At 44.7% G+C, this 13380-nt stretch overlaps 1 protein-coding gene across 3 annotated transcripts in view; it reads right to left on the bottom strand.

Annotated features, from left to right (window-relative positions):
- Window positions 1–13085, bottom strand: part of PPP1R21 (protein phosphatase 1 regulatory subunit 21) — a 78660-nt gene extending 65575 nt beyond the window's left edge. For all 3 annotated transcript variants that reach the window (XM_040993700.1, XM_040993701.1, XM_040993702.1), the window contains exons 1-2: window positions 12932–13085; window positions 4–72 (exon numbers count right to left, since the gene is read on the bottom strand). In XM_040993700.1, coding sequence (XP_040849634.1) covers window positions 4–72; window positions 12932–12988 — 126 coding nt within the window. In that variant the 5' untranslated portion in view covers window positions 12989–13085. The remainder of the gene's footprint in view (window positions 1–3; window positions 73–12931) is intronic.
- Window positions 13086–13380: the final 295 nt, after the last annotated feature.

Genomic DNA, 13380 nt, shown 5'->3' with positions numbered 1-13380 from the left:
TACCTTCAGAGCAGCAGAATTTGCTTGTTCATCTACCACACCTTTTTTCAGGACCTGATTCTGAGCCCGAAGCTGAAAACAGAGAAAGCAATAATTATTTTTTAAATGTAAAGTAATCTGTTATAGCAAGAAAAGCACTTACAATTACTTCAGAGGAATCATTCATTTATAAAACAAGGAGACACTAGCCCTGAAGAGGACTGGAGATGTGACAGCACACCACTTTACAATCAAAGACACACAGGCTAACCTCCCCTAAGGACAGAGAATTAATCAGTGTCTAAACTGGAATTAAAATCCAAATCTGACTTCTGGTGCATTGTTCTTCCTGTGGAACTAAGTCATAGTTCTAAGCAAAAACTAATACAATAAACACATGGTTCAAAGTAAACCGATCTCCTCAAAATTCCAGGGTACCTATTCATTTGTAAAATACATGCAACTATACGGAAAAACAAACTGTGGATCATCAACATACCCAACAGGATACCATCCTAATATTACACGTCAAATGTCACCACAGACAATGGCCTTGGGAATAGCAGACATGTAGTCAGGCATTAGCTGAAGCAGGATACAAATGCAGCTAAGGTGGCTCCATTTAAAAATTACACGGCAGAGAGGACAGTGTGATGGCTCAACAGACTACTTGGAAGGCACTGCACTGTCTTTCATCACTTCATCTATTCCTCAGAATCCTAGGAAGAGGGTACTATAGCTCTATTTTTTTTTTAAGATTTATTTATTTTTATTGGAAAGGCAGATATACGGAGAGGAGGAGAGACAGGGAGGAAGATCTTCCATCTGCTGATTTGCTCTCCAAGCAGCCACAACAGCCAGAACTGAGCCAATCCAAAGCCAGGAGCCAGGAGTCTCTTCAGGGTCTCCCACACAGGTGCAGGGTCCCAAAGCTTTGGGCCATCCTCCACTGCTTTCCCAGGCCACAAGCAGGGAGCTGGATGGGAAGCAGGGCTGCTGGGATTAGAACCGGAGCCCCTAAGGGATCCCGGTGTGTGCAAGGTGAGGACTTTAGCCACTAGGTTATCGCATTGGGCCCTGTACCTCCATTTTCTTAAAAAATTTTATTTATTTATTATTTCAAAGACAGATTTACGGAGGGGGAGGAGCAGTGGTTTTCCATCCTCTGGTTCACTTCCCAATGGCGACACTGGCTAGAGCTGAGCTGAATCAAAGCCAGGAGCCAGGAACTTCCTCTGCTGTCTCATGTTGGTATAGGAGCCCAAGGACTTGAGCCAACCTCCACTGCTTTCCCAGCTCTAAAGTAGGGAGCTGGATTAGAATTGGAGCAGCCAAGACACAAACTAGCCCTTATATGGGACGCTGGTACAGCTGGTGTAGGATTAGCCTACTGCGTGCACTACAGCCCCATGTACCTCCATTTACAAATGAGGAAACTGAGACACAGAAGAGGGACAGCTGAGCTAAGATTCAGATCCTCACAGTTTTGACTCTAGAGTTACAATGCCAGTTAGACAACACCGGCGAACCCTGACACAGTTATGCTGAAGGCAGAAAAGCTGTGAGCTTTTCTGGGAGCTGGGAGATATCTTCAGCGAAACAGAACTTGGAATTTATGTTTTTTGTAGTCAATAATTAAAAGTTGAGATACAACTACATTAAGCAAAGTACACAAAAGTTAGCTTGATGAATTTTTACTTACATATGCATTTGTGTAATGACCACAGGCAGGATTCTAAAACATAAAATTCAAGACCTGAGTGGAGGCACAGGTGATTAAGCTACCGCTTGTGATGCTGCCATCCCATAGCAGGATACCAGCTCCAGTCACAGCTACTTCACTTCCAATCCAGCTTCCTGCAAATGCATCTGGGAAAGCAGCTGATGATCACCCATGTGGAAGACCTGCACAGAATTCCTGGCTCCTGGCTTCAATGTCATCCAGTCCTGGCTACTGTGGGCACCTGAGGAGTAAGTCAGCAGATGAAAAATTCTCTTTCTCTCCTGTTTTCTCCTTCTCTTTCTGTATGTGTCTTTCCCTCTCTATATATCATTATCTTAAATCTTTAAAAAAAAAAAACATGTTTCTATTGTTAGAGAAAAGTGTTATCAGCAAAACAAACAAACGTAAGCCATGTAAGTCCAACATAACCCAAGCCAAAAGCCCAGAGAGTAGCACTCCCAAGGCTCAACACAGACACCACCAAAGTCCAGGTTCTTCTTTGAGAAACTGAAGAGCAAGACTATTCTACCTATTAGGGCTTTTGTTATTTGCTTTAAAGTTTCTAATTCAGAGTAGCTCAGCTCTGAATCCTGGAATCAAAGGACAGAAATGACACTCTATTGCACCAACAGTAGGAATATTTAACTGAAAAATCTTAAACTGAGGATTTAAAACTCCACAGAAAATTTAGGTAAGTTTTTAAAATGAAAGCAGGAACACTGCAGGATATTTAGCAACAGAGAAAGACAAAAAAAGATCTTCTATTTTTAGAAAGTTGAAGACAGTTCACTACAACAGAAAGCATATCCAAATCTTTGTTCTGCAGTTAGTAGACAATACAAACCGGGGAAGCTACTTAATCTCTGAATTTCAGCTATATAATCTACAAAATGGGTGAGTACCTCTACCTATATTCCTTCTTGTGCAACAGTTCTGAGAAGCAGATAAGCAAGCTACATCATGGTACTCTCTAAAGTGCTTCTAAAGGAAGCAGCTCAAATAACTCAAAGGTACTACAGACACATTTATTACAGTTTGCCCGATAAAAGTCATTGTATTATATAATTTGTAAGAGGGAGAAAGAAACACAAGGCATAGTCCTTGTCTCTAAGAACTCAAAATTTAAAAGACAAAATAGTATTTGGTAATTAACAATACTAGTGTTTTCTTTTCTTTTTTCTTTTTTTTTTTTTTTAGGCCGTATAAACATGAAATTCTCTAAAAACAGAGGTCAGCAAATCTCAATCTGAGGGCCAAACTGGCCTGCTATCTATTTTGAAGTTTGGCTGGAGCACAGCCACATTCATTCATTTACCCATCGTATACACTGTAAGAAATGGTGAGTTAATTCCAAAGAAACAAAAAACTGCCCAATCCTTAAATATCTGCCACCTGGACCTCTACATATATTGTTTGGCAACTTCTGTTCTAAAAGTTCATAAGAAAAACACCACCTTTATGTTGGCTTCTGCCACATAGCATTCTACTCTTCAAGCAATACCAACATGTTTATGGAGAACGTTCTACACCTAGAGACTTTCAAACCTTTACTTTCAAACCTTTACCAAACTGCAGGACTTTCAAACCTTTACTGCCAAAAGATAACAATTCTACTTCAGACTTTTGGTTACATTTCACTCTCTTAACTTAGATCCCAGACTTGTCATGAGTCTTCTAAGTGTGGTATTTAAAAGTTCCTCATGACTGCTTCACAGACTAAGAATGAAGACTAAAATCCACTAAACTGATCATTTCTTGTAGGACCAGAACCATAGCAACTAGGGGGGAAAAGAAAAAAAGAAAACCTACCATTCATTGCTGAGGCATATTGAAGGCTACTTAAAGCAAACTGAAAAGCCCACTTTCAAAATTTACAGAGTATATTGCTATCTAAATTTTAACCTAATTATTAACAAAAAAATTTATTTGGATTTTCATTTGGGAAAAAATGTGTGTTAAACTGACAACCCAAAGACCATTTTAATGAAACTACTTAACTGAAAATGTATCTCTTGGAAATATTTATCTAAAATAACTTTTAGCAAGTAGGAAAGGATGATGATCATTTTGGCATTCTCGACTGCCAATTTACTGACAGTGTGGCTTTTAACATTTCCTACATTTTAGCATCACTCACGCCACCACTGCTGACAGGAGGAGCAGCTGGTCAAATGCCGATCCTGCTGTGATCAGTCTGGTCTTTCAGAATCTTTCGACCTCCTCACCTGCACTCAGCTCAGAGGGAAGGCAAACGCACCATATTTCTGTTACAGACATAGGTGCAAGGTCACTATATGGTCACCAACGTTACCTAGCAGGCAAGTACACACACAGCTAAGAAACAACTGTCCTGAAGTCTCTGTTGGAACAAGAACACACTAATCTGAAGACACTGCAGCCAAGCTCCTTCTGTTGCATTCAGCAGTGGAGAAAAGAATCCGCATTCCAAACAAAGCCAATTTTTTTTTCCTTTTTTAAAAACTTTTTATGCAGAACTTCATTCAGTAGGTATGAAGTGGTACTTTAGAGCCTGCATTTTTTTCATTATTTGAGGAACCCTCATTATAGTGCAGCACATTAAGCCGCCCCCTGCGCAGATAACATCCAATACGGATAACGCCACTTTGAGTCTGGCTACTCTGCTTCTAAAATAGCTCCCTGCTGTGGCCTGGGAAGGCAGTGGTGGATGGCCCAAGTGCTTGAGCCCCTGCTCCCAAACAGGAGACGGAAGAAGCTCTTGGCTCCTGGCTTAGACCTGGCCCAGTCTTGGACACTGAGGGCATTTGAGAAGATCAATCTCTCTCCTCACCTCCCTCGGACTTTCTGTAATTCCTTCAAACAAATCTTTTTAGAATCTTATTTGAAGGTTAAAGAAAGCACGAGCTCCCACCCAGTGGCTCGTTCCCCAGATGCTCACAGCAGCCTGGGCTAAGCAGGCCAAAGCTGCAGCTGGAAATGCATGCAGGTTCCACGTGGGCCTCAGGGACTCAACCAGTGGAGCCTTCACTGGATGACTTCCACTGGCAGGAAGCGGAGCCAGGAATCAAACCAGCCGCTCTGATATGGGAAGTGGGTGGCTCAACCACTACACCAACAACCTTCTCCTAAAGTCCACTTAATCTTTTCAACCTGCTATTGCATTACATTGTAACCTTTTGATTAGCATTACCTTTATCATGGAAAGACTCATTCTTTACTTTGGCCAACCAATTTCCATTTGTTCTTCTCAGAGCGTGCTTACATCTGTCCCACACTCTCCAGGATTTTTTTTTCCCAATTACTGTGACCCAGTAAGCTTATCACTCAGTTCCTTTAGTACTTGTAATAACAACAGATTTTTTACTAAGCTGTTTAAAACTCAACAGTTGAGTAAAATTTACATTCACTAATTTATGTAAGATTCCTTAATCAGCTCACAAATTAAACTGTTTAAACTTAAGGTAGACTATAGTATTCTTTTTTTTTATAAAGATTTATTTTTATTTTTATTGAAAGGCGGATATACAGAGAGGAGAGACAGAGAGGAAGATCTTCTGTCCGATGATTCACTCCCCAAGTGAGCGCAACGGAAGATGCTATGCCCATAAGAAGCCAGGAGCCTCTTCTGGGTCTCCCACATGGGTGCAGGGTCCCAAACCCTTGGGCGGTCCTCGACTGCTTTCCCGGGCCACAGGCAGGGAGCTGGATGGGAAGCAGGGCCGCTGGGATTAGAACCGGCGCCCATATGGGAACCAGGCGTGCGAGGCGAGGACCTTAACCACTGCGCCACCGCGCCGGGCCCGACTATAGTATTCTTAATCAATTAATCAATTAAGTACCATATAAAAAAGGTTCTCTCATCGCAATGCATTAAAGAAGGCACTGTCATTACTTCAACAGTTCCTTTCCAAGATCCTTCTCCAAATAATTTGGACTTCATGGACCTATTGGACACAAAGAATCCTCAAAGGCCCTAAGATAAACAACCACTACCCAGCTCCATTTCATGTCACTTCAGTTCTGGAATAGCAAAGTCTCAACCAGGCTTATCACAAAGCTATTTCTCTAAGACCAGAGTTATGATAAGGCAACTAGAATCTCTCTTTTTGCCACTTGGACATTTGTAATAAAATAATTGGCCCCCAATTAAGAATTTGTAATTCTACTGGAAGTTTATGGGGGAATAACTTACACGTTTATCCTCTAATCCTCAGCAATTTTCTGTTAAAACCATTCTTACATGGTTTCTTGATGCAACTGACATGTTAATATTTATAGTCTTACAATCTTTTAAAATAAACTTTTAAGCAAACACATAAAACTCATAAGCATAATGAGTTTGACAGACAACCCTAAGACACACCAAAACCCTAATTCACAACTTGTGAATCCTGAGGCCATTTGCAGACCTCAGCATCAGGATAGGGCCTGGACGGCCCCTATGCCCTTCCTGTTCTAACATGTTTAGTGTTCTAAAGCACTGGGGACACTACCTAGCCTTTCTTCCTGTTGATCTGTTCCTGTTCAGAAAGAGATAAAACATGTGCAGGCTAGAAAGCACGTCTCAGGGGACGAGGTTATCTTGTCACTGAGGCAGGTCAAAACCTCCTCTCAGACTTGCCCTCATCTGAAACCGCTCCTAGTGCTCCCATATGGGATAATTCATTGAGGCAAAAACGCTCACCCCCTTGCAGTTTAGTGGCCCCTTCAGCAACAGACAGCATGAGTGAGTTAAGCTAAAGAGGAAGAATAAACCATCTCTTTCTGCAGATTCATGCTGTTCCAAGTGTAGCCACATAACAATTACAACAGCATCGCCTGGGAGCAGACCTTCAGACCTCCCCGCAGACACAGTAAACCACAAACTGCAGTTTATCCACGTTCAGGTAAGGCAAACATTCACATTCGGGAAGCACTGATTGAGGGTCTAAGCTATCACTTTCCAACAGGAAAACCAGGAGTCCTACATGAATATTTAAGCTTATTTAAAATTAAATAAAGTCTTGTTGCTTAGTCACACCAGCTTCACTCTGAGTGCTCAGTAATCACACACAGCTAGTAGGTATGCTGCTGGACATCTCATCCCAATGGAATGTTGTATTGGAAAGCACTGAACAATCCAACTTTAACACTGAGCCCTACACATTAAGGTTTTAAATAAAGCTGTGTTTTGATTTCAAACCAGTATAGGTCCTAAGACTAAGTTTCTTACAGACCTGGATGAACAATCACTTTGTGCCAAGCCCTGCTACCTGCAGGGGAAACACTCTGGATTGAAACTGATCTTTTCCAAAATAAGTAGCTTTGTGCTACAAACACAGGTTTGTGGGCAGGTCCTTAGTACAGTGATGAAGATGGCTCTTGGGACACTCATGTGAGAGCACCTGGGCTCAAATTTTGGCTATGCTTTCGAGTCCAGCTTCTTGATGTACTCCCTGAGAGGAAGCAGATCAAAGCTTAAGAACTGGATCCCTGCTAAATCCAGCTCCCAGCTTTAACCAGGCCTGGCCCCAGATGTTATGGGCTTCCAAAGAATGAGACGATGATAAAAGATCTCTATCTCCCTGTTGGTCTCTGCCTGTCTCTGTTTTTCTCTCCTTCTCTCCATGCTTTTGCCCTTAAAATAAAAATGTATTTTCAAAAAGACAAAAGAACTCAGGTCTAAAATGTTCTCAAAGCAGACTTTTTGGTGAGTAAAAGCAGCATCTATTGCAAACTAAATTCTTGAAGAAATAACAGGCATTTACCTTTCTCACTGCTTTTTCTTTTTTAAATTTGCTGGAAAGGCAGAGACACAGGAGATCTTTTACCCACTGGTTCACCCCCCAAAAAGCTTTAGTGACTGATCGGACCAAGCCAAAGCTACGAGCCTAGAACCTCATCTGGGTCTTCCAGGGGAAAGCAGGGGCCCAGATACTTAAGTCACCTTCCACTGCTTTCCCAGGCACATTAGCTGGGAGCTGGATCACAAGTGAACACTGGTACTCTAATACATGATGTATCCCATGTGGCAGTTACCCCACTGGATCACAATGTTGGCCCATCCCCCGGCTTTCTTCTGCTTTTAAAAAGCGCTTCAAGAAGATTATCTAAGGAACCATTGCTATAGTGTGGCATATTACACCTCCACCTGCAGGGATGGTTCAAGACCCAGCCTCTTTCTTTTTCTTTCTCAAATTCTATTGAAAAGGTAAATTTCCAGAGAAAAAGAAAAATCTTCCATCCACTGGTTTATTCCCCAAATGGCCACAATGGCCAGAGCTAAGCCCATACAGAATGCAGGTGCTGGGAGGTGGAGGATTAGCCAGTTGAGCCATGGTGCTAGGTGCTCTCCTATCTCCAACCCCACACCTCCACTTCTCATCCAGCTCCCTACTAATGGCCTCAAAGACAGCAAAGGATGACCCAAGTGCTTGGGCCCATGGACACATGCGAGAGACCCAGAAGAGGCTACTGCCTCCGGGCTTCTGACTGGCCCAGCTTTGGCTACTGCAGCCATTCAGGGAGTAGACCAGTAGATAGAAGATCTCTCTTCTAACTCTGCCTTTCAAATAAAAATAATTTTTAAAAAAATTATCAAAGCAGAAACTACTATACTGATATCATTCCTTAAGCAAAGATTCTCAGATGTTACTGTGCATCCAAATCCTTAGAGTTGCTACAACACAGATTACTGGGTCCTATCTCATGGTTCAGCTTCAGTAGGTCCATAGTGAACTCAGAAATTCTCATTTCTAACTGTTTTTAGATCATGCTATTATAACACTTATTGACAGCTTTGGTTTATATACTAGTTTAAGTATACCCCCAAAGTTCTATGCATTAAAAGCTTGATCCCCAGTATTAATCCAATTGCACTGTCAAATGGTGAAACCCTGAAAAACGATAAATCACATCGCTAGAAAGAGAGGATAGGAAACAGATTCATCTTCCATTGCTGGTTCACTCCTCCAACAGCCTCAACAGATAGGTCTGGGCCAGATGAAGACCAAGAGCCAGAACTGCATTCTGGTTTTCCCCATGGATAGCAGAGGCCCAAGAACTTAGGCCAACTGCAGTTGCCTTCCGAAGCCACAGAGTGGGAAGCTGGACTGGAAGCAAAGACGTGGAGACTCAAATCAGCACTCTGGTACAGGATTGCCAGCATTGGAAGCAACAGGCTAGCTCACTGCCCCATAACACGGTGTCCTCCATGGTGTGTTCACAAGCACAGAATGAACGAACCCCCTTGCCCTCTGCTCCCTGGCTATGACCATTCCCCTGCAATGTCCTGACGCCCACTGTACTCTCATCAGATACTAGACCACTGGGATCAGCTGACCATGGAAAGCAAATTTACAAAGCAGTGAGCAAAAATAAACCATTTCTTTTGAGCCAGCTCTTCTTGTGTATTTAAATTATAGTGATGAAGAGCTGACTTACTACACTGAAACTCCAGGATAACACAAACATTAGACAAAGCTGGAGACTTTTTTTTTTTTACATATACCATGGTACCAGGCAAGCACACTCCTGAAAAGAAATCAAGCTGAAATCAAGTAAACCAAAAATTCAGCACTTTTCACATCTCTTCTCCATGAGATATACCAAAGCAGCTGAGGCAGAGCAGCTCCAAGAAGAAACAATTAAGCATTGAACTTTCGATCTTTAACTATAATGCAGCAACTGGTATCTTCATTAGCTTTCCCTCACATCTCAAAGTGATGGTTTGTATCTCTCACTGATGACATTCATAAAATCTCTGCAACCCAACTTCTACATACATTTCCTCCCCCACCAAATTCTAATGAATCTCAAAATTTTAAATATTTCTAATGCCCAAATTACTGGAGTGTCATCTGTATTTTTGCTAACCCTTTTGTAACACTGCTCTGCCAACCCACTTGCCTCAGCAATTATCCGCTTCAGCTTCCATGGTCATCTTTTCTGCAGCTAGACTCCTCATGGGAGTTTTTTCATTCAGACTGCTTTTTCAATCACTTTGTCAGGAAGGAAAGCAATTATGATCACAGTTCTTACGCAAGGAATGGGAGCCTTTCCTGAAACACAGACTGAGGTCCATTGCAAAAGAATACAGGGCCTCTGTGGCACAGCAGAAGTTGAGCCTCTGCTTGGGACACCTGCATTTGAGCCAGCCTCCACTTCTGATCCACTGTGCTGCTTAAGCATCCTGGAGGCAGCAGATGACAGTTCAAGCACTTGACTCCCTACCACCCATGGCTGGAGATCTGGATTCCTGGCTTCAGCCTTGCCCGATCCTAGCTGTTGTGGACATTTTGGATAGAACAGAGTGCTCCCAGATGCTCTCCTGGGGTGATAATTGGTGATAATTGCTGAAAATTTCAAATGGACAGGGCCTGAGCAGGACAAAGACCAGCATGTTTGGAATAGTTCCATAAAGAAAGCTTTGAGCATGAAGTGGGGGTACACCTGTACTGCTCCCTCTGCCTTTTCAACAAAACTTAAAATAAACGTTTCTTTAAAAACAGAAAAGATTCTCCAAAAGTCTTGGTTTCCTGGCTTGCTGCTGTCTTGTTATAGCAGGTTCCTTCTACAAATTAAAATCATTCTCCTTTGTATTCTAAACAAGCACAATGATGTAACAGGATATCTGCAGCAAAGAAAGTAATAAACAGGTAAAATACCTCTTCCAGAGACGGCAGCGATCTTATCTACATGTTGCCTGGCACTAGAACAGACAGAACAGAAAACTCAGGAAACCTTTTGACCAGTCTCTGTTTCCATGCTCTAAAATTTCCATCACATTGCAATGACAAGAATCATAATGGTCAGGTCTGACAGGGCAAACATTCCCCAGCCTGCTAGAACTCCCTCAGTCTCCTCAGCATCTCCTTCTCCCGACATGCCTTTCTTACAGGTGTACCCCCACTTCATGCTCAAAGCTTTCTTTATGGAGCTATTCCAAACATGCTGGTCTTTGTCCTGCTCAGGCCCTGTCCATTTGAAATTTTCAGCAATTATCACCAATGTCACCTAAAGCTAACAAACAAATAATAGCACTAACCTGTCTTCCAGGTCACCTCACCTCAAACCATCAGGCTGTTCCCTCACTCACCAAGTCCCCAGGAACGAGGAAGACACAGGGCAAGTACCCCCACACACTCTTCACGTTTAGTGCTGTGCACAAAGCAGGCACTCAAACAGGACAGAGCCTAGAATTTTTTTTTTTTAAGATTTGTTTTATTTATTTAAAAGGCAGAGTTTCAGAGAGAAGACAGGGAAGACAGAGAAACAGAGGGATCTTCCAGCCACTGCTTCCAGAAGTAATCTCATTTCCTAGCTGGGAAACTTTGTGTGTCTCTTTCTCAAAAGATGAAATTCAGGGCTGATGTGGTATAGTGGTTTAAACTGCCACCTGTCATGCTGGCATCCCATACGTATGCTGGTTCATGTGCCAGGTGCCCCTCTTCCAATCAGCACTTTGATAAGGCACCTAGGAAAGCAGTGATAGATGTCCTAAGTACATCTCTGTCTTTCCTTTCCTCTAACTTTACCTTTCAAATAAATACAAATCTTTAAAGAGAAAAAAAAAAAAGATACAGTTCACACACAATTGTCCCAATTCATAATCTGGTACAGACACCTCTCCAACCTCCTTTTACCACTCTGTCACATGTCTAAGGAACTTGTCAGCAAACACTGACTGTTCCTTTGCATAGAAACCTACCACCTTCTTCCTGCCTCCCCAATCTAAGGAACCGGCACCCTCTCCCTGATGTCCCCTCTGTGCTCTCACTGAACTAGCACCAACCACAGTGCATCAGAATTAAATACTACATCTGCACTTTTTACTACATGTAGCTCTTAAGAGGGAACCTGGCCTCTCCCAGCAGACCCTGGCTGACTGCTCCCAGGGAGCTCTTCACACAGTGTCCTCTGCCCAAAAGAATAAAATCTTCCAAGGTTCTTACCACTCTGAGAAGCTACACCATTACTTCAACACTGTGGTCCCTGCTCACAATATCTTCGGAACTTTCAGAAGGCCACTTGGAACTGCCTTCTGAGCCTACTGGTTTTCTGGTGAAGAAATTCAGTCTCCTCTGTTTTCAGGAACCATTTACAACCAAATGTAGAGCCACAGTTGAGCACCACCCTCCTCCAGCTACCCCCTGCACCACAAGTGGGGGTTCTCTCCAAGCCTGAGAGCCCGCCATCACTGACACGGTGCCACGGGTCCTTCATTGTAGATGCAAGCGCAAAATAGCTTTGTGAGGGGGAAGCAGCATTAGAGTAAGTCTGGCATCTCCAAAGGTTCCCGATTGACAGCAAGGATGCCAGTGTGTGTTTAGGCACAGGGTTTACTTTTCAGACAACATGTCATTGCAACGTGCTGAGCATTTGCAGAGTGAACCCATGAGAGGGCGAAACATGTCTCAGTTTCTCCGAATCGTAGTAAGGAGACTATGCTTACCCACCTGAAATAAAGCAATGCCAAGACCAATGGGAGCTAAGCCTCATGACTGTTGCATTTGCAAAGACTAAGATTCTGTTGTAATAATTTCGTCAGAACACTACGAAGGAACCACCCAGTGCACAAACTGCACAGCCCTCTTCCAGAGGATTCCATCCTTTAAACAAGGGATGCTACCCACACCACAAGAGGAGGCATCCTCATCTGGCTTAATTCAGCCTGCACTGAACACCTGCTGAGGGCTCTGCCCCTTTTCCAGGAGCCCTAGAAGGCTTGCCTCCAAAACCAACCCAGGCAACATCTCGTCAACGCACTCCATACACTCGTAGCCAGCCACTCCCAGTGAAGCCGTCCGCACCAAGGGCTCCAGTTACCTCCACACAGATTCGGAGGCAGCTCAAGTCGCTACCTCCATGGCATCCCTGTGAGAAGGGAGAAAGGCTCATTTTCTCCATCACTTTGCTAGGAACATTAAGGAAGCAGTGCGATGAGGGGCGGTCCCACACCTCTTCCTCCTCTCCCGAAGCAGCAGAAACCGGGATCACGGACAACACAGTCACAAGCCCGCTGGCTGGGAGAGAAGGAAGGACCAAACTCCAGCTCCTTCCTGCAGACACGGACAGCGGCGCCGCCCGTCCCCATCTCCTGGGAGCTTCAGGTGGAGGCAGGGTAATGGGGAACAGAGGAGCAGAGGGGAGAAGAGGGGCGCTCGCGTGCCCCCTCAGCAAACCCTCCACCGTCCCGACAAGTAGCTCGCTGCCAAGGCAACCCGAGGCCACAGGGCCAGGGACCCCTTACTCCCCGCCCACGATGGGTACCTTCGAGTACTCCTGAGCCAGCTTCTGGTACTTCCCCTGCAACTCGGCCGAGGCCATGGCCTCCCCCGCCCCGTCCAGGCCAGGACGCCCAGGACGCCGCGCCCCGCCCCCCGCCCCCAGCCCCGGCTCCCGGGGACGGATCCGCCAGCGTTCGCCCGCTCGGCCGCCGCCGCGCCTCCTCCACTTCCGGGTTCGCGGGGCGGGAGGAAGGCGGAGCGTGGCTGGGGGCGGAGCGACGTCCGGGGTGGGGCGGCGCCGGGGGCGGGACGAAGCGAGGGCGGGGCACCGCCCCAGCTCTCGCGCCCGAGCACATGCGCGCGCAGCCTGGCTGGCACGCCCCGGCTGGGCTCTGCGACTGAGGGCGCCATCTTGGACCCTGCGTCAAGATGGCGACGTGGAACGGGCAAGGCTGAATCCGGAGGCTACAGAATGGGCGGATACCGGGGAGA

This window comes from Ochotona curzoniae, unplaced genomic scaffold (genome assembly GCF_017591425.1).
Source record: "Ochotona curzoniae isolate NIBS_2020 unplaced genomic scaffold, NIBS_Ocur_1.0 contig_883, whole genome shotgun sequence".
NCBI lineage: Eukaryota > Metazoa > Chordata > Mammalia > Lagomorpha > Ochotonidae > Ochotona > Ochotona curzoniae.
The sequence above is the reverse complement of the archived record's forward strand: the minus strand, read 5'-3'. Positions and strand labels throughout refer to the sequence as shown.